This window comes from Bos mutus, chromosome 1, assembly GCF_027580195.1.
Source record: "Bos mutus isolate GX-2022 chromosome 1, NWIPB_WYAK_1.1, whole genome shotgun sequence".
In the NCBI taxonomy this organism is placed as follows: domain Eukaryota; kingdom Metazoa; phylum Chordata; class Mammalia; order Artiodactyla; family Bovidae; genus Bos; species Bos mutus.
Window position 1 is genome coordinate 100445570 of NC_091617.1, and position 24662 is coordinate 100470231.

The 24662-nt window shown below is 35.6% G+C and overlaps 1 protein-coding gene across 1 annotated transcript in view; it reads left to right on the top strand.

The window, feature by feature from the left end:
• Positions 1 to 24662, top strand: part of BCHE (butyrylcholinesterase) — a 79781-nt gene that overhangs the window by 50865 nt on the left and 4254 nt on the right. Inside the window, exon 3 of the mRNA XM_005895334.2 lies at positions 15258 to 15424. Within this exon, the coding sequence (XP_005895396.1) occupies positions 15258 to 15424 (167 nt within the window). The remainder of the gene's footprint in view (positions 1 to 15257; positions 15425 to 24662) is intronic.

A 24662-nucleotide genomic window follows, 5' to 3' on the forward strand; every position in this document is an offset into this window, starting at 1 on the left:
CCTGAATTTTTAATAATGTTACTTTACTTCTAGTCCATCTTCACTCATTAAATTGATAAATCTCTGTGATCAGGAACTTTATCAGTCTTGTCACTGCTATATCCATTGCCCATGGAGTTCCTGCTGCACATTGGGCAATAAAATTCAGTAAGTGAATGACAAACAACTTCCTTAAAAAAAAATAGATTTGATATTTTATTGTGGATTAAGGAAAATTCAACAGAACATTGGCTATCATGTGACACATCTCCAGATAAGAAAACCTCATTGTCTCAGGAAGGAAGAGATTATCTTTAGTCTGGAGGACAAAAAGAGGTGTTTGGGTGAGGAGATGAATGTATCTGGCTTCAAGTAAAACAAAGATGTGTCAAATTGTCATAAAGAGAATTTGGATATATTCTTTGTGGACATAAACCAGGGAATCTTTGGGTAAAATTCATAGATATGTCAATTTAGCTTAGCATTAAAAAAAGCCCCAAACTACTCTTTGATAAAAAGTGAAAAATAGCTGCAGTGCCTGGAATTCTGGAAGGGCTTTAATACAAATATGTTTTATCAACTAGAGTTAATAATGAATAAAGTTGTCAGGATTTGGAATGAACTTTTCCAGAATCTGACACACACCCCATGATATAAAACAAACAAACAAGAAGACCTTTAAGCAGGTATTTTATGCAGAATGAAATACTGAATAGGAGATGAAACAACATTACCTCACGGAAATTTCAACTTTATTTAAAGATCATAATATTTATCTCTGAGTAAAAAAAAAAGTTAAAATTATTTAATTAATAAAAAAGCTAGGAAAAGTATCCAGAAAAGAGCCAAAACAATCTAAGAATAGAAAATCTTTGATTATAAAATATTTCCAACTTCATGCCAATAAAATACAAGGCTTTCAAGAGAAATAATTGAGATAAGGATATCATAAAGAGCTTTCCTCATGGCTCAGACAGTAAAGAATCTGCCTTCAATGTGGGAGATCCAAGTTCGATCCTGGGTCATGAAGATACCCTGGAGAAGGGAATGGCTACCCACTCCAGTATTCTTGCCTAGAGAATTCCATAGACAGAGGAGCCTGTTGGGCTACAGTCCATGGTGTCGCAAAGAGACAGATACAACTGAAGTGACTTAGTATGCATGCTTGCATGGGACATCATAAAAGTTTTAAATAATTGAAAATTATGAAAATGATTATTTTAATTTACTAATTAATCAATTAATATGATAAAAGAAGTATTAAAATAGCATTGTTTTTTATATTGTAGATAGCAAACATAGATTTAATATCAGTTGGATCAAAGGATTTTACCTATTAATTGGATTATACAAAATTGATATTAAATAAGATTATTTTATTTATATAATCATGTTAATAATTAGAAATTCAGTATGCTTTGGTGCTCAGTTTGAAAAATTCATTAATCATGATTTGGGTCTATTGTGTACATATGTGTATTACAATAAAGCTTACTTAAAATATTTATTTCTCCAAAAATAATGTCACTGCTATCACTGAAGCTTAACTTGCCATATTTTTTCCTTCATCTTACTTTCCTTAGAATCAATGTCCTGTAAATAAAATCAAATATACATGGATATTTTAATTTTAGTTTGCAATGTATCATTCATCATATTACCTAAATGTGTGTGTGTGTGTTTGTGCTTTGTACTCAAAATTACATTGGGTTTTGGTACAATCAATCTAATGGTTTACTTACTTAAGCAAGCCCTCTGGTAGGAAAAATCTTCAGCAAGCCGCTTTTATTGAGTACAGACTGTGCTAGGCTACAGGAATGAACAAAACAGGCATGTTTATCTACTCTCATGGAGTTTTCCAACCTAATGGAGTTGATTATTCAAACAAAGGAACCTCAAGTGAACGGTGATACAATGAAAAATGTTTGAATTCAAGAAGAAGTATTTTATATACTCAAAGTCTCCCATAAATAAAAAAATTTGCAATTAAGTTTTTATGTAAATTTCTTAGAGTATTTGATTTCCCAAGTCCCTTCTAATGTTCAAATGTTCCCTTAAAATCAACCTATTTTAAGGATTGCATATGCTACTACAAAACTCAGTTTCCAGGACTTTTTCTTGGCATTTCCTAGGTTTATTCTTGAAACTGTGGGCTTGTTGCCATCAACTTTATGGTACAGATTAGAGCAAACCGACATGAAGAACAAAAATGGTAAAATTTGGAAGACTCAAAAGAGAAGCCAGTGTGTTTCAATTTTGGGGTTATTTTCTCATCCATGATTAATACTAAGTCTGAACTCATTAAAAGAAATATACTCTGTTGACGCTTTGTAAAAGTGCATTTGAACTTAATACAGACTATTGCCCTTCTGGGATTAATATGATTGCATCCAAATGATAGCAGTTGCTCTGATGTCACTGGAAGACAGATATAGGTACAAATATAATGCATTTTCACATTAGAAATTTGGCAGATTATCTGGATGCACTTGCAAAGCTAATAAAGAAAAGAAAGAAGGCAGGAGGAAGGGAGGAAGAGAAGGAGAGAGGGAAGAAAGAAGGAAGGAGAGAGGGAAGAAAGAAGGAAGGAGGGAGGGAAGGAAGGGAGAGAGGAAACATTTTTGCTTCTCTTTAAATCAATCTAGTATTCAGTCCAGTTCATTTTTCTAGAGAGCTGGAAGAGGCTAAACATTGCCTGGTGTTTCTCTGTAACTCTCTAGCTAATTAAGCCAACCCTTCTGTTGAAACAATGCAGAGGAAAGAAGAAAGAATAATCCTCTAAACCATGAAAGCTTTGTTCATCCATCATATCAACCATCTAGTGAGAATCTTAAGAGATCTTTTGTCTGGCAACCTTTTTCCCTTTCAGCTGACAAACAACTGAAGCTGTGCTGTGCAACCTAATTGCTAAATGCAAACTGTGTTCTGGGAATCAATTTGTTTGCATGATTCTATCCAAGTACTTTAGTCAAGCATTTAGGAGACTGGGTTAAGTACAAAAATCTCTCTTAAATACTAATTACAATCTAAATTTTCCTATAAAATAATAGAAAATGTGCTTTTAAATGGGCACCTGACTTTTAGTTATATATTTAGAGGGAAAAAAAAGAAACGATGTCTCAGCAAAGGTGAAAATGTGTTGGAACATACAGATTTGGATTAAGAAGAGTAGCATGTTTGTGTGTTTTTAAGATATTTTGAACTTTTTATTTTCGCCTTCAATATGATCGAGTTGAACAACACTGATTGAAAATCTGTGGCAATTTCTTTATTCAGTTCAGTTCAGTCGCTCAGTCGTGTCCAACTCTTCATGACCCCATGAATTGCAGCACACCAGGCCCCCCTGTCCATCACCAACTCCCGGAGTTCACTCAAACTCACATCCATCGTGTCGGTGATGCCATCCAGCCATTTCATCCTCTGTCGTCCCCTTCTCCTCCTGCCCCCAATCCCTCCCAGCATCAGAGTCTTTTCCAATGAGTCAACTTTTCACATGAGGTGGCCAAAGGATTGGAGTTTCAGCTTTAGCATCAGTCCTTCCAAAGAAATCCCAGGGCTGATCTCCTTTAGAATGGACTGGTTGGATCTCCTTGCAGTCCAAAGGACTCTCAAGAGTCTTCTCCAACACCACAGTTCAAAAGCATCAATTCTTTGGTGCTCAGCTTTCTTCACAGTCCAACTCTCACATCCATACATGACCACAGGAAAAACCATAGCCTTGACTAGACGGACCTTTGTTGGCAAAGTAATGTCTCTGCTCTTGAATATGCTATCTAGGTTGGTCATAACTTTCCTTCTAAGGAGTAAGCGTCTTTTAATTTCATGGCTGCAATCACCATCTGCAGTGATTTTGGAGCCCAAAAAAATAAAGTCTGAGACTGTTTCCACTGTTTCCCCATCTATTTCTTTATTAAGTGCTAGTAAAAAATAAAAATGAAAAGATCAGACAAGGTTCTAACAGTCAAGAAGTCTTACCTTTTATGAAATGTTCAGCTTTTAGACCAAAGGTTTTTTCTTACTTCCCAGGCATCCACTTCATAGTGCCTATCTATCTATATTATATAATAATTGGCCTCTGCTTATTGCTAGAGCTGAAACCTCATCCCATGTTCTGAATGCCTCCAGTTACTACAGTTACTAATTATTTTTAAAGTTAGAAGATGATGTGCAGCTAAATATATCTCATCTTCCTAATGGCATTTTTTTAACTGAAATGTAATTTGCTCCTTTTTATTAGTGCTGACTGAAAATAAATCTTCCTCTTTTTTTCCTTCCCCAGAAAGTTTAGATTATTGGTGTATTTTGCCTTTTGATCAAATTTGGTAGCAGGATTATTTAATTTATATATTTCTATGGGACTCTTCTCTTTAGTTCCCTCTTTTATCTTGCCTTCTCTTTTCTCTTCTCTTTCTCTTATAAAAATTCTGAATTCCTATTTCCCTGTGAAGTTGAGAATATATCCCAATTCACTAGTTAAGAATAATGAGATAATATAATTTAAGAACCAAGTTGACCATGGATCCTGTTTACGTAGTATATTCAGATGGAAGAAATAATTTTTAGAGAATTGCTGAATTATTGCAAACTTTTACAGTGTAGTAGTTCAATCCTGCCACCCTGGGTACCCATATTCCTGCCTTGAAAAACAAACCTGTCGAAGTAAGGAGGAAACTTAAATTCATGAAGCTAGGGAATGGTTCTTCAGTAATTACTTCTTTCATTTCCACAGTTTTCAATGAAAATGTCAGGAGATGGGGGAAACAAGTACCAAAAGTGAACTAAATTAAGACATTTGCATTAAAATATAATCCAAATTGCAAGTGATCCACTTATAAAAAATGCTGTATGCCCAAGTAAATTGTTATAAACTCTATATTGCTTTAGTAACATTTTTTTTTTGACCTTATTACCTCCAGGGAGAAAACAGTACAGTCATAAAAACCTTTCTGATAATGTATAGTGCATCTGGATGGAAGAAATAAGACTTGAAAGAGTTGAGATTCAGTCTGTGAACAGGCTCAAGAGTAACTCATACACATTGCGACCTTCCATTAGCTCATGTAGGACTTTGAAGTGAAATGTATTATTGCTTTAGGCACTTGAAGAATCAATGTACATTTTGGGGTTTTTATTCTTGAAAGAGTAATGTTTACCATACATTTTTATTCATCTTAACCCAAGAGAATAAAGTGAATTTCTCTTTTCATATAGTACTGTGAAAAATATTTAATAGCTCATATTGAATTAATTCAAAATATATCCAAAGTAATGAAGGTTATTCACTTAGTTCTCATTTCAACAAGCATTTATTGAGCATATACTTTTTGCTCAGGATTATTTCAGGTACTGAGCATACAAAAATAAATAAGATATGATTTATTTCAGAGCTCAATATATAATTGTTATTATGTAATTTGGCACTGTTACAGTGAATTGCAATAATATGCTACTATGATATATTTTAATCTTTACGTAAATGATATTTGCTCAATTGGTTTTGGCTTCCTTAATATTTGGGCTTTCCAAGTGGCTCAGCAGTAAAGAATCTGCCTGCAGGCCAGGAGACCTGGGTTCCATCCATGGGTCAGGAAGATCCCCTGGAGAAGGACATGGCAACTTGTCTGGAGAATCCCATGGACAGAGGATCCTGATGGGCTACAGTCCATAGGGTCACAAAGAGTTAGACATGACTGAAGAGACTTCGCATACACACAGGTACATCCTAAATATTTAAGTTGTGTAATACACACACACACACACACATATATATATGTAATATATAATAATCAGAAGACAGATTAACCAGAATGTATACATTTGCATGTATATTTTTGAAGAAAACTAGTTTACATTATTTCATTCATCATTGGAGCTTCATCATGGAAGCTTGTAGAAAATCATGAGATTCAGGATAAGAAGTTTTATAAAACTAATTAGCCTAGGCTATAACCTTATAAATTAAAATGCAATCAGTATCCTTAAATTACTGGAATGCATTTATGAATTAATAGTTGTTTTAATATAATTCAGTGGTTATTAGACAATTTTATTTGGTTATATAATTAAGAATAATTGTTATAATTTATTTAATTTAAGAAAGCTATCTTTGGGTCAGTTTTTAAATTGTTCAGATTTTCAAACACTTAAACACAATTAGTAGTGCAACCTGATCAATTTTACAAATGTTACAGTCACAGAAATTCTTCTGGAAGGAATCAAAAAACTACTTCAAAATATATTTAATGCTTATTTTTATCCTAAGAAGTTTACCATATGCAAGATGATATGGAGAATATGACCTTGCAATAAACAAGATGGTATTTACCCTTTTCTGTTTGTTATCCTTTTCTGTTTCACCTGTGTCTCCATATTTACTTAAAATAATAGATTCTGTTGGGAATACACATTCCTTTTTATATGCTTAAATATGAAGAGTAAATTTGTTTACTATATGAAAATTGCTTTGTCTGTTCTTTATATAAATATGTCAGTATAATAGAAGCAACATGTGAACTGTTTCAAGTACTGCTCCCACTACTAATCATGATACTCACTGAATGTCTCCTTTTTTGAGCTCAATTTTGCTCAGTTGCTTCCTGATTTTTTTTCTAAGGGTCCTAAATCTGAACATCTCACTTTTAAAATATAGATCCTTTAGGCACAGGCTATATGCTATATTATCAATTGTTTTTATTAAATGCTGAATTGCTATGGTAAAAAAAGAATAGTGTACATGTAAGGGGCATGTAAAAACTGTTGCATGGTGTCTTACAGCCATAGTGAAAATTTATTTGATGCAGAGTTTCACATTATTTAGCTTAGCATGTAGGACACTCAGCTGGTGTCAAAGACTTTCTTATTGTTGTGAAAGGGTGGGGGAGTCTTGTGGGACTGAGTCCTTTTCTGTTGGATCTGATGCTCTGTCCAGGTAGTATCAGAATTGAATTAAATTGTAGAACACTCAGGTGGTGTCAGACTAGCTTATTGTCTTGAGAAAAGTGTTCACACAGTTAATATCTAAAAGGGTCAGTAGTGAAGTGTTCTATGTGATAGAAAAGGAGACTAACAGGAAAGAAATATACAGTAAGGAAAAGCTGCATTTTTCCCCCTGCATAGGAAGGGAAAAATCTGACATTCTTCCTAAAGACCTGGGAAGAGTTGAACTCATGTTATTTTCCTCCAAGTATGCTCTTCTGGATGAGTTATAAGCTGGAATTAAGATAGGCATGAGAAACATCAACAATCTTAGATATGCAGATGATATCACTCTGATGGCAGAAAGCCAAGAGGTACTAAAGACCCTCTTGATAAGGGTGAAGGAGGAGAGTGAAAGGACTGGCATAAGACTAAATATTAAAAAACCAAGATCATGGCATCCCAGCCTCATTACTGCATGGCAAATAAAAGGGGAAAAGGTGGAAGTAGTGACAGATTTCTTCTCAGGCTCCAAAATCACTGTGGACGGTGATTGCAGCCATGAAATCAGAAGACGATTCCTTCTTGGCAGGAAAGGGATGACAAACCTGTTTAAAAGCAGAGACATTACTCCTCTGACAAAGGTCTATATAGTTAAGGCTATGGTCTTCCCAGTGGTCATGTACAGTTGTAAGAGCTGGACTGTAAAGAAGGCAGAATGCCAAATAATTGATGCCTTTGGACTGTGCTGCTGGAGAAGACTCTTAAAAGTTCCTTAATCAGCAAGGAGATCAAACCAGTCTATCTTAAGGGAGATCAACCCTGAATATTCCCTGGAAGGACTGATGCTGAAGCTGAAGCTGAAGCTTAAGCTCAAGTATTCTGGTCATCTGATGTGAACAGATGACTCATTGGAAAGTCCCTGATGCTGGGAAAGACTGAGAGCAAAAGAAGAGGGTGTCAGAGGATGAGATGGCTGGATGGCATCACCAATGCAATGAACATGAACTTGGGAAAGCTTCAGGAGTTGGTGAGGGACAGGGAGGCCTGGTTTGCTACAGTCCAAGGGGTCACAAACAATCCGACAAAACTGGGCGACTGAACAGCAGTAGCAACAACATGCTCTTCTTACAGGATTTCCTATTTGAATGATGGCAGCTCTGTTAATCCTCCCAGTTCCTCAGGCCAGAATTCTTGGAGTCATCTTTGACTGTTCTCATTTCTCTCCACTTCTAATTCATGGCCAGTTATAAGGACTCACCCTTCAAAATATTTGCAAGCTTTGAGCACTTCTCTCTATTTCTGCTACTATTTCTGTGGTTCACACAACCATCATCTCTCACATAAATTATTCCTGTGGTCTCCTAACTGATCTCCCTGCTTTTACCTGTGGATTCTCTGCAGTCAATACTCAGAGATAATCTTTTTAAAAAGAATAAGTGAGATCTTGTCCTTTATTTGTGCAAACCTTCCAATTGCTTCTTCTCTCCCTCACAGCAGATGTAAAAAGATTATAATGTCCTACAAGTAAATAAATAATATCACCTTCTACTCCTTCCTCCCTGACTGGCTTCACTTGAGTCACACCCTCCTACTAAGGTTCTTGGAAAACTCCAGGCACACACCTGTCTCACTAGCCTTTGCTTTCTGCTTTTGTTAAAATACTCTTCCCTCAAATAAATTGCATGGCTCACTCTTATCCTCTGTCAACTCTTCACTTAAGTTTCTTTGTTTTCAAATATCGCAGAGTTTCCCTACCCAGAGTCTTCCAAAGTCAAGGTTAAGGCACAGCCCTTCAGACTGTCAACGTGTCCCAAGATTTCAGATCTAACTTGCGAGTTCAGAGTCCACATGCATTCCCTCAGATTTGATAATTCACTAGAATGACTCATAGGACTTATAAAAATGCCATAAATTACAAATAACAGTTTTAATATAGCAAAGGTCTTCCCTGGTGGCTCAGATGATAAAGAAAATCTGCCTGTAATGTGGAATACCTGGGTTATGAAGATCCCCTAGAGAAGGACAAGGCAACTAACTCTAGTATTCTTTTCTGGAGAATTCCATGGACAGAGGAGACTGGTGAGCTACAATCCGTGGAGTCACAGAGTTAGACACAACTGAGTGAGTGACACACACACGATATAGCAAGAGCACATAGTTCAGAACCAAAGTAAAGGATACAGAGAGCAAGATCTACAACTAACAAGCTTCCAGATAGAAATCTTCAACATCCTCAGAGACACTTCATCTTCATGGCATCAATTGTGGTAATGTGCACATGGAGAACTGCCAACCCAGAAAACTCACCTGACCTTGAGGTTTAGTTTTATTTGGGTTGCATTAGAAAGTCATGGCACAGTCAATTATTGGCCAAGTGGTTCAATTCAATCTTTAGGCCCTTCCTCTTCCTGGAGCTCAGGCTGATATCAGTTGGCTCAAAGTCTTACCCTCTAATCACTGGTTAGTTTTTCAGGGGAGGTCAGTTCCTTCCCTAAGATTATCAGTGTGTGCAGCCCCACCCTGAGTCATTGCATTAGCAAAAGCCATCATGTGCACAACATGAATCACCCTGTTAGTATAAACTATCAGGTATGGTGCAAAATCCCAAGACTTAGAGGTTGTCTCACGAGGAAATTTGGACAAAGTCAATCAAATTCCTTATTATACACTCCCTACCTCTGCCCTCCACACACACACACATACTTAACATACTCATGATTTCCTATCATCCCCACTTTCCGCTTTATTATTTCTAGGAGCTATTACTATCCAACATACTATATATTTTTCTTTTATTATTATCATTATTGTCTATCTTTCTCAAGAATGAAAACTATATGAGGTAGGAATTTTTTTCTGTTTTTGCTGTTGTTGAATCTTCTGTGATTCAAACAAGTTTGACAAAGTATGCTCTCAATTGATATTTGTTTAATGAAAGAATAGGTTTAATCTCTAAATTCAGATTCTTTTATAACCCTTCTATTCTTTAAATTGAAATATAGTTATTTAAGCATGACACGACAGAATATAAATCCATGAATATTTGCATATAAGATATTATCCACTATATAGTATATCCTCGTGCCCTGCTTATGATTGAGGAATATTTCAGGTGGCCTTTCAGTTTACAACTACTAATCATGACTTCATTTTACTAGATTGTAAAGCACACTAAAATATATTCACTTTAAAATAACTGTATAGCACAGGGAACTCTGCTCAGTGTTATGTGGCAGCCTGGATGGGTTTGAGGGAGAATGGATCCATGAATACGTATGACTGAGTCCATTCAGTGTTCACCTGAAACTACCGCAACATTGTTAATTGGTTACACTCCAATATAAAATAAATGCTTAAAAAGGAACCATATATCTTAGTTAGAAATAACCATCTCTGAATTCTTAAAGGAATCTTAATTCCTGTGTTAGGATTGGGTAAGCAGTATTGGAATTTGTATTTCTAAGAAAATTTGATACATGAAGTTGAGTATATCCTAGCTCTTCATACCAGGCACCCTGAGTCAGTTAATTTCTTTTTAAAGATTCTACATAAAATGAATAGAAAATGTTCCAATACCCATGATAACCAAGCAATTTTCTGTAATACAATTGTTCAAACGATATTCTGCATTTTTGGTTAAATAAACCATGTTTTAAAACTTTTCAATCTTACATTAGAGGAAAAGTGCAATGAATGACCTTTAGACTACTTTTGTATAACACATATTAGGAAAAAAACCTGATAACAAAAAGAGAAGAGATTTCTTTATATGATGGAAAGTATTGCATATTTTCACTTTGAGGTCTGAATTTTGTAATCGGAATATAAAATATTTTTTTAAAAAATAGCAAAGTCAGATCAGATCAGATCAGTCGCTCAGTCATGTCCGAATCTTTGTAACCCCATGAATCACAGCACGCCAGGCCTCCCTGTCCCTCACCAACTCCCGGAGTTCACTCAGACTCACGTCCATCGAGTCAGTGATGCCATCCAGCCATCTCATCCTCTGTCGTCCCCTTCTCCTCCTGCCCCCAATCCCTCCCAGCATCAGAGTCTATTCCAACGAGTCAACTCTTTGCATGAGATGGACAAAGTACTGGAGTTTCAGCTTTAGCATCAGTCCTTCCAAAGAAATCCCAGGGCTGATCTCCTTCAGAATAGACTGGTTGGATCTCCTTGCAGTCCAAGGGACTCTCAAGAGTCTTCTCCAACACCACAGTTCAAAAGCATCAATTCTTTGGCGCTCAGCCTTCTTCACAGTCCAACTCTCACATCCATACATGACCACAGGAAAAACCATAGCCTTGATTAGATGAACCTTTGTTGGCAAAGTAATGTCTCCGCTTTTGAATATGCTATCTAGGTTGGACATAACTTTCCTTCCAAGGAGTAAGCATCTTTTAATTTCATGGCTGCAGTCACCATCTGTAGTGATTTTGGAGCCCAGAAAAATAAAGTCAGCCACTGTTTCCACTGTTTCCCCATCGATTTCCCATGAAGTGATGGGACCGGATGCCGTGATCTTTGTTGTCTGAATGTTGAGCTTTAAGCCAACTTTTTCACTCTCCACTTTCACTTTCATCAAGAGGCTTTTGAGTTCCTCTTCACTTTCTGCCATAAGGGTGGTGTCATCTGCATATCTGCGGTTATTGATATTTCTCCTGGCAATCTTGATTCCAGCTTGTGTTTCTTTCAGTCCAGTGTTTCTCATGATGTCCTCTGCATATAAGTTAAATAAGCAGGGTGACAATATACAGCCTTGACGTACTCCTTTTCCTATTTGGAACCAGTCTGTTGTTCCATGTCCAGTTCTAACTGTTGCTTCCTGACCTGCATACACGTTTCTCAAGAGGCAGATCAGGTGGTCTGGTATTCCCATCTCTTTCAGAATTTTCCACAGTTTATTGTGATCCACACAGTCAAAGGCTTTGTCATAGTCAGTAAAGCAGAAATAACTGTTTTTCTGGAACTCTCTTGCTTTTTCCATGATCCAGCAGATGTTGGCAATTTGATCTCTGGTTCCTCTGCCTTTTCTAAAACCAGCTTGAACATCAGGTGTTCACGGTTCACGTATTGCTGAAGCCTGGCTTGGAGAATTTTGACCATTACTTTACTAGCGTGTAAGATGAGTGCAATTGTGCAGTAGTTTGAGCATTCTTTGGCATTGTCTTTCTTTCGGATTGGAATGAAAACTGACCTTTTCCAGCCCTGTGGCCACTGCTGAGTTTTCCCAATTTGCTGGCATATTGAGTGCAGCACTTTCACAGCATCATCTTTCAGGATTTGGAATAGCTCAACTGGAATTCCATCACCTCCACTAGCTTTGTTCATAGTGATGCTTTCTAAGGCAGGATGTTTACATTTATCTTATAATTTTGAAATGAAAATTATATAGTGTTTCAGAGGGTTTCGCAGTTGTCTCAGTGGTAAAAACATCTGCCTGCCAATGCAGGAGATGCAAGAAATGTGGATTCAGTCCCTGGGTTGGGAAGATGGAGGAGGAAATGGCAACCCACTTCATTATTCTTGCTGGGAAAATTCCCTGGACAGAGGAGTCTGGTGTGCTACAGGTCATGGGTCACAAAGTCAGACACAGCTGAGGGACTGAACATGCACAGCACAGTGTTTCCGAATTTTGTACCTGGAAAATATATTGCATTTTACAAAGTTTTTAATTTATACAAATAAGAGAATTGTTTCTCTGGTTAAGTTTTAGTCTTTGGAGGTTTTTTCAAATTATAGAATAAAATGTTTCATCACTTCAATAGCTATTTCAATCACTTTTTGAAAACAATATCTGCATCCATAGGCAAAGGAATTTTATTATCTCTGAACTACAATTTGGAATGTCATGAGTTATTTCATAGGACAAAGTTTGTTAAATGAACACTGGCAGTGCCATTAGTGCTTCGCTCTTGAACTCAAATACAAGTCAGCTCTGTTTAAGTCACCATTTGCAGAAGCCAGAAATGAATGTGCAGTTAAAATGGTGCCATAAGTTAATTAGAATAGAATTAGAAGGAAAGTGGGCTATTTAGGAACATAAGAATTGCTGTACCGAATCACACCAGTGGTTCTCCTGGTTTAATATCCAGCCTCCAGCAGCTGTACTTGTTAGTTTCTAAAGCTTTAAAATAAAAGAAAAAGACTACATAATTCACCTAGACAAGTGTGCCATCTGTGATCTGGAGAAATTTTCTTCCTGACCTCTTTCAAATAATACCCTAAAGCAAGAGGGTTCAATCCTGTTATGATATTGGTTTAGCTTGAATAGCTCTGGTTTTTAATAATTCTTATTAAATCATCCAGTTCTTACATAAAATCAACCCGTTCATCACGAAGCTATTTATCTCTATAGCTCTTGACTCATGGTTGAATATGTCTGCATCTGTGATAAAATAGGAACTTGTGGTACTTATTCAACACAAGTTCTTGATGGCAAAATCTGCCTCAGATAACCATGCTGATGAATGCCTGCTTTTCTTTCCAAATTCTAGGGGTTCACAGGCTTTTGGCAAGAAAAAAAAAAGAGCTGACTAGTACTTGACTTCAAGAGCGAAGCACTAATGGCACTGCCAGTGTCCATTTAACAAACTTTGTCCTATGAAATAACTCACGACACTCCAAATTGTAGTTCAGGGATAATAAAATTCCTTTGCCTATGGATGCAGATATGTTCTATCAGTACTCCCAAGTTTCTGTCAGTAATATATTGAAGTTGTGTCATTAATGGTGAAGAATTTTGTGTGGTATACTTTTAGAAAAGTTCAGCTGGAGATTTTCTTATATGGTTGTGCTTAAGTTAGAAAGGGATGAACTGCATTTGCCTGTCACTTTAATCTTTTTTTTTGTTTGTTTGTTTGATATCAGTCTCAGTGACTACTTTCTAGGTTTCTTGGTTATTCTAGATACCACCTCTAGGTTAGTAATTCTAAACTATTATGTTTATACTAAACCGTCAGGCCAAGAATCCCTCAAGAATCCTAAATGCCTACAAACTAAAGTCTAAACCATTTTCCTAGATTGTCAGAGCTTATTGCTATAACACTAATATCTTAAAGCTATTATTCTAATAGAATCTCCTCTTAGAGTCCAAGAAAATAACTTTTATTTTTCATTGCTATTTGAACTAGGAGGAACACAATTTTGTACCTATTTTGTTTTAGTTCCCTTTCTTTAGTTTTCCAAAATTTTCTTTCTGGTTCAGTTTCTTTTTTTTTTTCTCCTTACCTCAGGTAAAATTGCATTTCTTTAGGTAATTTCCTTTTCTGACAAGTCATGTTTATGCTTGATTTAGGCTACCAGATATTGTTGGTTCTTTGTTTTCATGGATGTCTTTTCTTGTAATTCTCTGAGGGAAACTATGTTTTCCATATGTATTTGTATTTCTAAAGCCTAGAGCAGTGTCAGACTCATAAAAGTTGCATACAAATATATTAAAGAAAAATCTTTAGAATCACCAGTAACTATCCAGATAGTCACTTCCAGAATGTTTATTCTTTGAGTTTCTGTTTGTGTGACCTAGGCAATAATATATTATTGAATCCTACAAGGTGTAAATGAACCAAAAATTATAAATTTCTGAAAAATTGAGTCAAGCACTATTGATTTAAAAATCACAATTGAAAATATGGGAAGCATCAGCATGAAAACAGTATCTAAAGGTTCTGAATTGGTTTTTACACCTGATGTTAAGAAATAAAGCAAATTCCAGGCAAAAGTAATACCTAGGCAAAGACAGGAGGTGAAATAGAGAAAGAAATCACTAAGAAAGTGTTCCTAATTCGTGTTGGCTGGCTTGCAAAGAGAATACCCGAAAGTAAGCTTGGAAATGTGGGTGGCATGTTCACTAATCTTTATCTGATCTCACAGGGGAATTATTGAAGGATTTTTAAGTAGTGAACAAATTTATATGAATGAAAGAACAATTTAAAAGTTAGACCTAGAGTAATACAGTTATTACATACCAAGGAAATAAGCAATCAGTCCCAAATTTAGATATATATGTTCAAATGTAAAGAAAATATTATTATTTTAAAATAGAATATATTTTTCTTCCTATATGTTAAGCATAAATATGTGTAAAAATTTCATCTTTAAATTTTAATTCCTACAATTTTAACTGACATAGTGCTTCAAGGTACTGAAAACATTCAACTAGTTCTTTTATGCTTGATATTATCAAGCAAATCCACATTTTTCTGACTTTTTAGAAGCTCTTATTGATTTCTGAGAACATTATATATGTGCGTGTGTATACACACACCCACACCCACACCCACACCCACACACACATATATATATATATATTAATCTATCAGTGACTTCAAAAGAACTATAATGCCTCTCTATTTTTTTAGAAATCCGAATGGGACCCAGAACAATAGTACAAGATGGCCTGTCTTCAAAAGCAATGAACAGAAGTATTTCACCTTAAATACAGAGTCACCAAAAGTAAATACCAAACTACGTGCTCAACAATGCCGATTCTGGACACTATTTTTTCCCAAAGTTTTGGAAATTACAGGTATTTATTACTTTTTTGTTTTGTTAGTATTTGGTTAAATAATTAGTTGTGGGCTATGTAAAAGAGGAAAATGTTACACAATCCAGGGCAGGGTGATAATGTTCATCTGCGAATTTACAGTTAATTGATTCCACTGTGTACATTATTTAAAGAAAGTAAAACCAAACATTTTCTCTAGAAGAAAATGAAACCTAATACTGGAACTAAGATAGGGTGATCTTTCTATTCAGCAAATTTTTGTGGAATTATTTAATAGAAATTGAAAAAGTAAATATATAAAATAAACAACTTATAAAACTAAAAATTGAACTGATATAAAACTAAATACAATTGATAATCCAAAAGAGCCAAAAACAAATTTAGTAATACATTGATTGATTTTTAAGGGGAAAAAAATCTCTAACATTTATATATTTAAAAACATTATCCAAATATTTCTAAATATTCTGAGCTTGGAAATATTTAAGACCAGAGACATACATTATATAACATAATAAACAAGTAGTAATTTAGTTAGCTATGCTTCAGAAAGTGATTACTTAGATTTATATAGGGAAATACTAAGAAAATGGTTCAGATCATCATTTATTTCAAAATTCACGAGTAAAATATTTAACTAAGCTCAAACAATCAACTTGAGTGATTGCATATTCTCTAAGAAAAAAGACATACATATACAATCCATTGTTGTTTGTTTGTTTTGTTTTGTATTTTTAATGCCCAGCTCTTTATAACTGATGTGGCTCCTCAAGTCTATTTTCTGTATTTTTCAAATAAAAGTAATTTACTTTCAACCACTAGACATACTGCTAACCAGTTCCTTTATTTATTTATTTTTTTAACCAGTTCCTTTAGACTTTACCCTTCTGTTTCTCATAATATGCCACAATTTTCAAGCTATATTTTAGCTATCACTATATAGTAGCTGTTTTAGTTTCTTTAGAGAGGTTAAGGGTTAGTTTCAGGCAAATAAGGACATTTCAGAGTTGTATTTGATTGTTTAATATGCTTTTTTATTTTCTCAGACATTACTCACCAAAATTATAATTACAGACTCCACCTGTTTGGGAAGCATTACTTATAGACCAGTTCTCTGTGTACTCCTAAATGTTCTGTGACACAATATACAGCAGAGATGGGCTTCTGCATCCCTTGGCAGAGCTACAGTGCTGCCCTTGTGTCCTCTGGGTGTGAATAGCAATGAGGTAACATGCATAATCTGCCAGGAGACTAGAAGAGGTACCATTTAACATATCACAGATTATATAGTCTCAATCTTTACTTAAAATATCAGTATTTTGAAATGGGAGGATCATAATTTGAAGCAAAATAAGCTGAGAGTAGGGGAAATATTTAAATGACTACTTTATTATAAAATCAACTTAGTCGTTCAGGTTCAAGCACATGTGGTCTATTGCAGTGTGTGTGCGTGTGTGCTAAGTCATTTCAGTTGTGTCCAACTCCTTGCAACCCTGTGGATGTAGCCTGCCAAGCTCCTCTGTCCATGGGATTCTCCAGGCAAGAATACTGGAGTGGGTTGCCATGTCCTTCTCCAGGGGATCTTCCCAAACTACGTATCAGACCTGTGTCTCTTAAATCTCCAGCCTCCATTGGCTCTTTACCACTAGCGCCACCTGGGAAGCCCCTACTTTAGTTTATTTGTGTATAAAATAAAATTTCAATATCAGCAAATTTTGAAGATGTACTTCAAAATCTCTATCTCTAAATACCCAACTTCTATAAAGCAGTTGAATAAATCAATTCCTATGTTTTTGGCTAGATGCTGCTCTATCCTACACAGGGATGAACAACTTCCTAATGAAAAGAACACTGAGCTGTATGGAAATACATATCTCACTCTGGGATACTTCCAATGTGCCTTGAAAACATATTTTATATTTATCACTATTTTTTCAGATAATCACCCAAAAGGAGTTTTATGAAATATATTTAATAAATTTTAAAATAAATGTATGACATAATTGTTATAATATCAACAAATTATTCATTAGTAATAACAATATTTATACTTAAATAAACATAGTTAGTTTGAAATGTCATGTCTTTGAGTTTTATAAGCAAATAATGTCAGAGAAGGCAATGGCACCCCACTCCAGTACTCTTGCCTGGTAAATCCCATGGATGGAGGAGCCTGGAAGGCTGCAGTCCATGGGGTCGCTCCAGGTCAGACAAGATTGAGCAACTTCACTTTCACTTTTCACTTTCATGCATTGGAGAAGGAAATGGCAACCCACTCCAGTGTTCTTGCCTGGAGAATCCCAGGGATGGGAAAGCCTGGTGGGCTGCCGTCTATGAGGTCGCACAGAGTCGGACACGACTGAAGTGACTTAGCAATAGCAAGCAAATAATGTTGAGGGATTTAAATATTAAGAAGATATGTTCTTACCATACTTTATAATTTTCAAGTCATAAAACTTTAAACATTTTACTCTTCAATATTCTGAAAATAGGGTTCTTCAGATGGCTTAGGCTGATGATTTTATGGAAATACTCCTTTTGGTTTTTTAAAAGCAAGTAAACTTCATAAGCAAAGGAAGATTTCAAAAAATAAATACTGAACAGGACTTCTTAAAAGGAGAAATGTTTACTTCACTCACAATGGAAGTACAATAAGCATAAGTACCTTCTGAGCAGTTATTTACATCTGAGTAGTAAATATGCTCAAACAAATAATCCTTAAGATTTCTTTAACACACAAATTCTAACACTTAACTTCAGACTATATTTCAGCACACACCTATGGTCTTATTGCAAGTACCTGCAAGAAATAAAATACACTATTTGTTTCAACTGTTAACAAATTCAGATTTTTGTTGCTAAGAATATAACTACAATATTTCATAATCACAAGAAACGGAAGTAGATAAATGACCCAATGTTGATGAAATATCAATATTTTTCAATAAAATTGAGGAAGTAAATTCATATAAAGGGAAAAAATTGACCTTCGCATCTTCTCAGATTAAAAAAAAAAAACAGATCCGATTATTCCTCCTTTGGCCTTTGAATAAATCATGAAATACTGCTTGATACAACTAAAGAAGACTAATATAAATTTAAGAGCTGAGATATTATTCTGATTGGTCACATTGGAATCTCATATTCTGCTACTGGCTAATTAGTTAGCAAGAATGCAAAAAAAAAAATGGTATAGTGAAAAGGTAGTTTGAAGGAAAAATATCAAGCAATTTTCCATATTTGACTTTTCCATGCCTTGTTAAAAGCAAAACAAAGCAAGTTCAGTTCAGTTCAGTCACTCAGATGTGTTCAACTCTTTGCAACCCCATGAACCGCATCACGCCAGGCCTCCCTGTCCATCACCAACTCCCAGAGTCTACCGAAACCCATGTCCATCAAATTGGTGATGCCATCCAACCAGCTCATCCTCTGTCATCCCCTTCTCCTCCTGTCCTCAATCTTTCCCAGCATTAGGGTCTTTTCAAATGAGTCAGCTCTTCTCATCAGGTGGCCAAAGGATTGGAATTTCAGCTTTAACATCAGTCCTTCCAATGAACACCCAGAACTGATCTCCTTTAGGATGGACTGGTTGGATCTCCCTGCAGTACAAGGGACTCTCAAGAGTCTTCTCCAACACCACAGTTTAAAGGCATCAATTCTTCTGCGCTCAGCTTTCTTTATAGTCCAACTCTCACATTCATACATGACCACTGGAAAAAGCATAGTCTTGACTAGACAGACCTTTGCTGACAAAGTAATGTCTCTGCTTTTTAATATGCTGTCTAGGTTGGTCATAATTTTCCTTTCAAAAGCAAGCGTCTTTTAATTTCATGGCTGCAATCATCATCTGCAGTGATTTTGGAGCCTAGAAAAATAAAGTCAACCACTATTTCCACAGTTTCCCCATCTATTTGGCATGAAGTGATGGGACCAGATGCCATGGTCTTCGTTTTCTGAATGTTGAGCTTTAAGCCAACTTTTTCACTCTCCTCTTTCACTTTCATCAAGATGCTCTTTAGTTCTTCGCTTTCTGTCATAAGGGTGGTGTCATCTGCCTATCTGAGATTATTGATATTGCTCCCAGCACTCTTGATTCCAAATTGTGCTTCCTCCAGCCCAGTGTTTCTCATGATGTACTCTGCATATAAGGTAAATAAGTAGGGTTATAATATACAGTCTTGACATACTCCTTTACCTAATTGGAACTAGTCTGTTCTTTCGTGTTCAGTGTAACTGTTGCTTCCTGACCTACATACAGGTTTCTCAAGAGGTGGGTCAGATGGTCTGGTATTCCCATCTCTTTCATAATTTTCCACAGTTTATTGTGATCCACACAGTCAAAGGCTTTGGCATAGTCAATAAAGCAGAAATAGATGTTTTTCTAGAACTCTCTTGCTTTTTCGATCATCCAGTGGATATTGGCAGTTTGATCTCTGGTTCCTCTGCCTTTTTTAAAACCAGCTTGAACATCAGGAAGTTCACAGTTCACGTATTGCTGAAGACTGGCTTGGAGAATTTTGAGCATTACCTTGGTAGTGTGTGAGATGAGTGAAACTGTGTGGTAGTTTGTGCATTCTTTGGCATTGCCTTTCTTTGGGATTGGAATGAAAACTGACCTTTTCCTGTCCTGTGGCCACTGCTGAGTTTTCCAAATTTGTTGGCATATTGAGTGCAGCACTTTCACAGCATCATCTTTCAGGATTTGAAATAGCTCAACTGGAATTCCATCACCTCCACTAGCTTTGTTCATAGTGATGCTTTCTAAGGCCCACTTGACTTTACATTCCAGGATGTTTGGCTCTAGGTGAGTGATCACACCATAATGATTGTCTGGGTCATGAAGATCTTTTTTATACAGTTCTGTGTATTCTTTTCACCTCTTCTTAATATCTTCTGCTTCTGTTAGGTCTCTACCATTTCTGCCTTTTATTGAGCCCATATTTTCATGAAATGTTCCCTTGGTATCTCTAATTTTCTCGTAGAGATCTCTAGTCTTTCCCATTTTATTGTTTTCCTCTATTTCTTTGCATTGATTGCTGAGGAAGGCTTTCTTATCTCTCCTTGCTATTTTTTGAAACTCTGCTTTCAAATGGGTATATCTTTCATTTTCTCCTTTGCTTTTCACTTCTCTTCTTTTCACAGCTATTTGTAAGCCCTCCTCAGACAGCCATTTTGCTTTTTTGCATTTCTTTTTCTTATGGATGGTCTTGATTCCTGTCTCCTGTATAATGTCATTTACCTCCATCCACAGTTCATCAGGCACTCTGTCTCTCAGATCTAGTCCCTTAAATCTATTTCTCACTTCCACTGTATAATCATAAGGGATTTGATTTAGGTCATACCTGAATGGTCTAGTGGGTTTCTCCACTTTCTTCAGTTTAAGTCTGAATTTTGCGATAAGGAGTTCATGATCCAAGCCACAGTCAACTCCTGGTCTTGTTTTTGCTGACTGTATAGAGCTTCTCCATCTTTAGCTACAAAGAATATAATCAATCTGATTTCGGTGTCGACCATCTGGTGATGTCCATGTGTAGAGTCTTCTCTTAAGACTTGAGTTATTTAATGATCAAAGTAACTGTTCTATTTATCTCACTGTAAAAGCATATGGAGACTTCACAAAACCCAGCCTGAGTTATCATGAAAGTGAAAGTTGCTCAGTGTGTCCGACTCTTAGCGACTCCATGGACTATACATTCCACATGGAATTCTCCAGGCCACAATAGCCTTTCCAACCCACAGATCAAACCCGTCTCCCCCATTGCACACAAATTCTTTACCAGCTGAGACACCAGGGATGTCCAAGAATACCAGAGTGGGTAACCTCTCCCTTCTCCAGTAGATCTTCCTGACAAGTTTATCATAGTTCACTCTATCTCACCACACACCTCAAATTATAACAGGGAAATTATTGTTTATGATTTACTCCATAAAGAATTATTAATCCCTTTGCAATTTTAATAACTGATTGAAGAACTGGAAGATAAGCAAGTAAAGGGAACAGAAGATATTTTTATGATCTCTTAAAGCACAGGAAATATGTTATTTTTTATTGTAATGTTCAGTACCATTCAGTATCAATATAATTAATGTCTTCTACCTTCATCTTGATTAACAATAACAGTAACTTCTCTTATGTTCTGTCCTAACTCCTCAGACTTGGCTAGTTAGACTTAGCTCACTCTTTTTTAACTGACAAGACAAAAAATTGTTTAATTATTATCCTTCTTTCTGTAGGGAAGCCTGCTGACTTTTCCCCAAATGAAACAAATGTGGGCAAAACAAAGATCATAAAAATCCTGCAAAAGTTGTATCAGTGTGTTATTAAATTACTGGTATTGATCTAGGTCTACAATGATTCAATAAAGAGCAAAGTTAGGAAATAATTTTTGTAACAAAGGCAGTAAGTTCATTTCCAGAGCTCCCCAAAGATGCATATAGTTTAATTCCAAAATGTACACATCATCTCAATTATCCCTCATGGCAACACTGCAAAATAGGGATTACCAACTCCATTTACAGTTGGAAAATTAATTTGAAAAGCTAGTTTCTTTTATACTAATATCATAATTGGTCAACTGGAATTTCAACACATGTCACTCCAAAGCCTATACTGAGGTTCTTTTCTTTATTTCACAATGCAGCACCCTGTTAACTACAAAACAAATAGAACTACATCACAATGATGATGATAAATCTATAGCCACTTAAGTATAACAGTATCCCAGTTTGGGAGGAAAAAGAAGGAGGGGAGGAGAAAAAAAATTCTAATTTTGGTTATGATTTATGACATAGGACTAAGGTTTTTTTTTTATTGTCTTTTCATTAGAGTGTATTCAGTTGCTTTAGATTCTGTTAGAAAATAATTAAATGTTTTGTACTATATTGTCTCAATCAATATTCAGTAATTCTAAAGGGAAAATGTAATCAGATTTACAGAGCATTTTGACATTAGAAAGTAAACTTTGAGTAAGTAAATTGTATAGATATTTGATTATGACACAAGAAGAAATAAATTTATCTTTATATGAATCAATGGATTTTATATAATTCCATGAAGAAAATCAGATATAAGACCTTTTCTATAAATATTAAAATTCATCATCTAAATGCTAAATTACTAGTCATTTATTTGTTATACCAAAAGTTTTATCGTTTCTAAACCAGTCATTTATTTGTTATAGAAAAAGTTTTGTCGTTTCTAACCTTATTTTGTGTAAATAATTTTAAAACAGCATTTAATTATCATAAAAAAGAACAGAAGAGTGAATCATTTGGTAGGATATTTAATATGTTTCTTCCACATTTACTGTTTTTTGATTCTTTAGAAAAGTTCTTTTATTCACTTAAAAAAATAGTATAGCCATTGACCTTTTCAAAGGCATTTTACCTAAAAATAGGACATTTTTGTCCTATAAACTCAAATATAAATGCACAAATATTTGTCCAGTGTCCAAGCACTGTGAACATTTCAAACCTAAATATATCTTAAATTACAGGGGAATCTCTTAATGACATTAAATATTTTGATTTTCATTTAACAAAAAACAAATCACTGAATGTGCTCCATTTTTAATAATATGAAGACATTTTTATGTATACATTATAATGTAGTATGAGATCACATGAACATTCTTCTCCTAATTAGCACCTTACAAAGTTATAATTAATTTCAAAAATTCCTAACTGGAAAGTATATAATAAAAATTGTCAGTTTTTATTTTCACAATAGTAAAAATAACTTAAAATTTTGTTTTTAATTTAATGACTGTAGCTCAGCATCCTAAAGACTTAAAAAGTGACAGAACTACAAATATATAAAAGACCTATAGATTTAAATAAACCATCTTCTAGCTTTACTCAGTTCAGTTCAGTCGCTCAGTCATGTCCAGCTCTTTGTGACCCCATGGACTGCAGTACGCCAGGCTTCTCTGTCCATCACCAACTGCTAGAGCTTGCTCAAACTCATGTCCATTGAGTCGGTGATGCCATCCAACCATCTCATCCTCTGTCGTCCCCTTCTACTCCTGCCTTCAATCTTTTCCAGCATCAGTGCCTTTTCCAATGAGTCAGTTCTTCATATCAGGTGCCCAAAGTATTGGAGTTTCAGCTTCAGCATCAGTCCTTCTAATGAACGTTCAGGACTGATTTCCTTTAGGATGGACTGGTTGGATATCCTTGCAGTTCAAGGGACTCTCAAGGGTCTTCTCCAACACCACAGTTCAAAAGCATCAATTCTTTTGCACTCAGCTTTCTGTATAGTCCAATTCTCACATCCATACATGACTACTGGAAAACCATAGCTTTGACTGGATGGACCTATGACAGCAAAGTAATGTCTTCTCTTTTTAATATGCTGTCTGGGTTGGTCACAGCTTTTCTTCTAAGGAATAAGCATCTTTTCCTTTCATGGCTACAGTCACCATCTGCAGTGATTTTGGAGCCCAAGAAAATCAAGTCTGTCACTGTTTGCATTGTTTCTCCATCTATTTGCCATAGATCCAGATGCCATGATCTTAGTTTTCTGAATGTTGAATTTTAAGCCAGCTTCTAAATTCTCCTCTTTCACTTTCATCAAGAGGCTCTTTAGTCACTCTTCACTTTCTGCTCTAAGGGTAGTGTCATCTGCATATCTGAGGTTATTGATATTTCTCCTGGTAGTCTTGATTCCAGTTAGTGCTTCATCCAGCCTGGTATTTCTCATGATGTGCATATAAGTTAAATAAGCAAGATGACAATATTCAATCTTGACATACTCCTTTCCCTATTTGGAACCAGACTGTTGTTCCATGTCCAGTTCTAACTGTTGCTTCTTGATTTGCATACAGATTTCTCAGGAGGCAGGTCAGGTGGTCTTGTATTCCCATCTCTTTAAGAATTTTCCACAGTTTGTTGTGATACACACAGTCAAAGTCTTTAGTATAGTCAATAAAGCAGAAGTTGATGTTTTTCTGGAACTCTCTTGCTTTTTCAATGATCCAAAAGATGTTGGCAATTTGATATTGGTTCCTCTGCCTTTTCAAAATCCAGCTAGAAAATCTGGAATATTGCCGGAGTCCAGCTCCGGCAGCCAGGGAATCAGCCTGAAGGGGTGAGCAGTGTCGGCGGATGATGATATAGCCTCTGACTCATAGTGTGGAACTACATGTTTATTTCAAGCTTCAGGTTTTCTTTTATACTTTGAGAAAAGCATTAGGTCAGTGGTTTGACATTTTTAGATTTCCCCCACCCAGATTTATTGTCTCCAGAAATCATTGTTGTT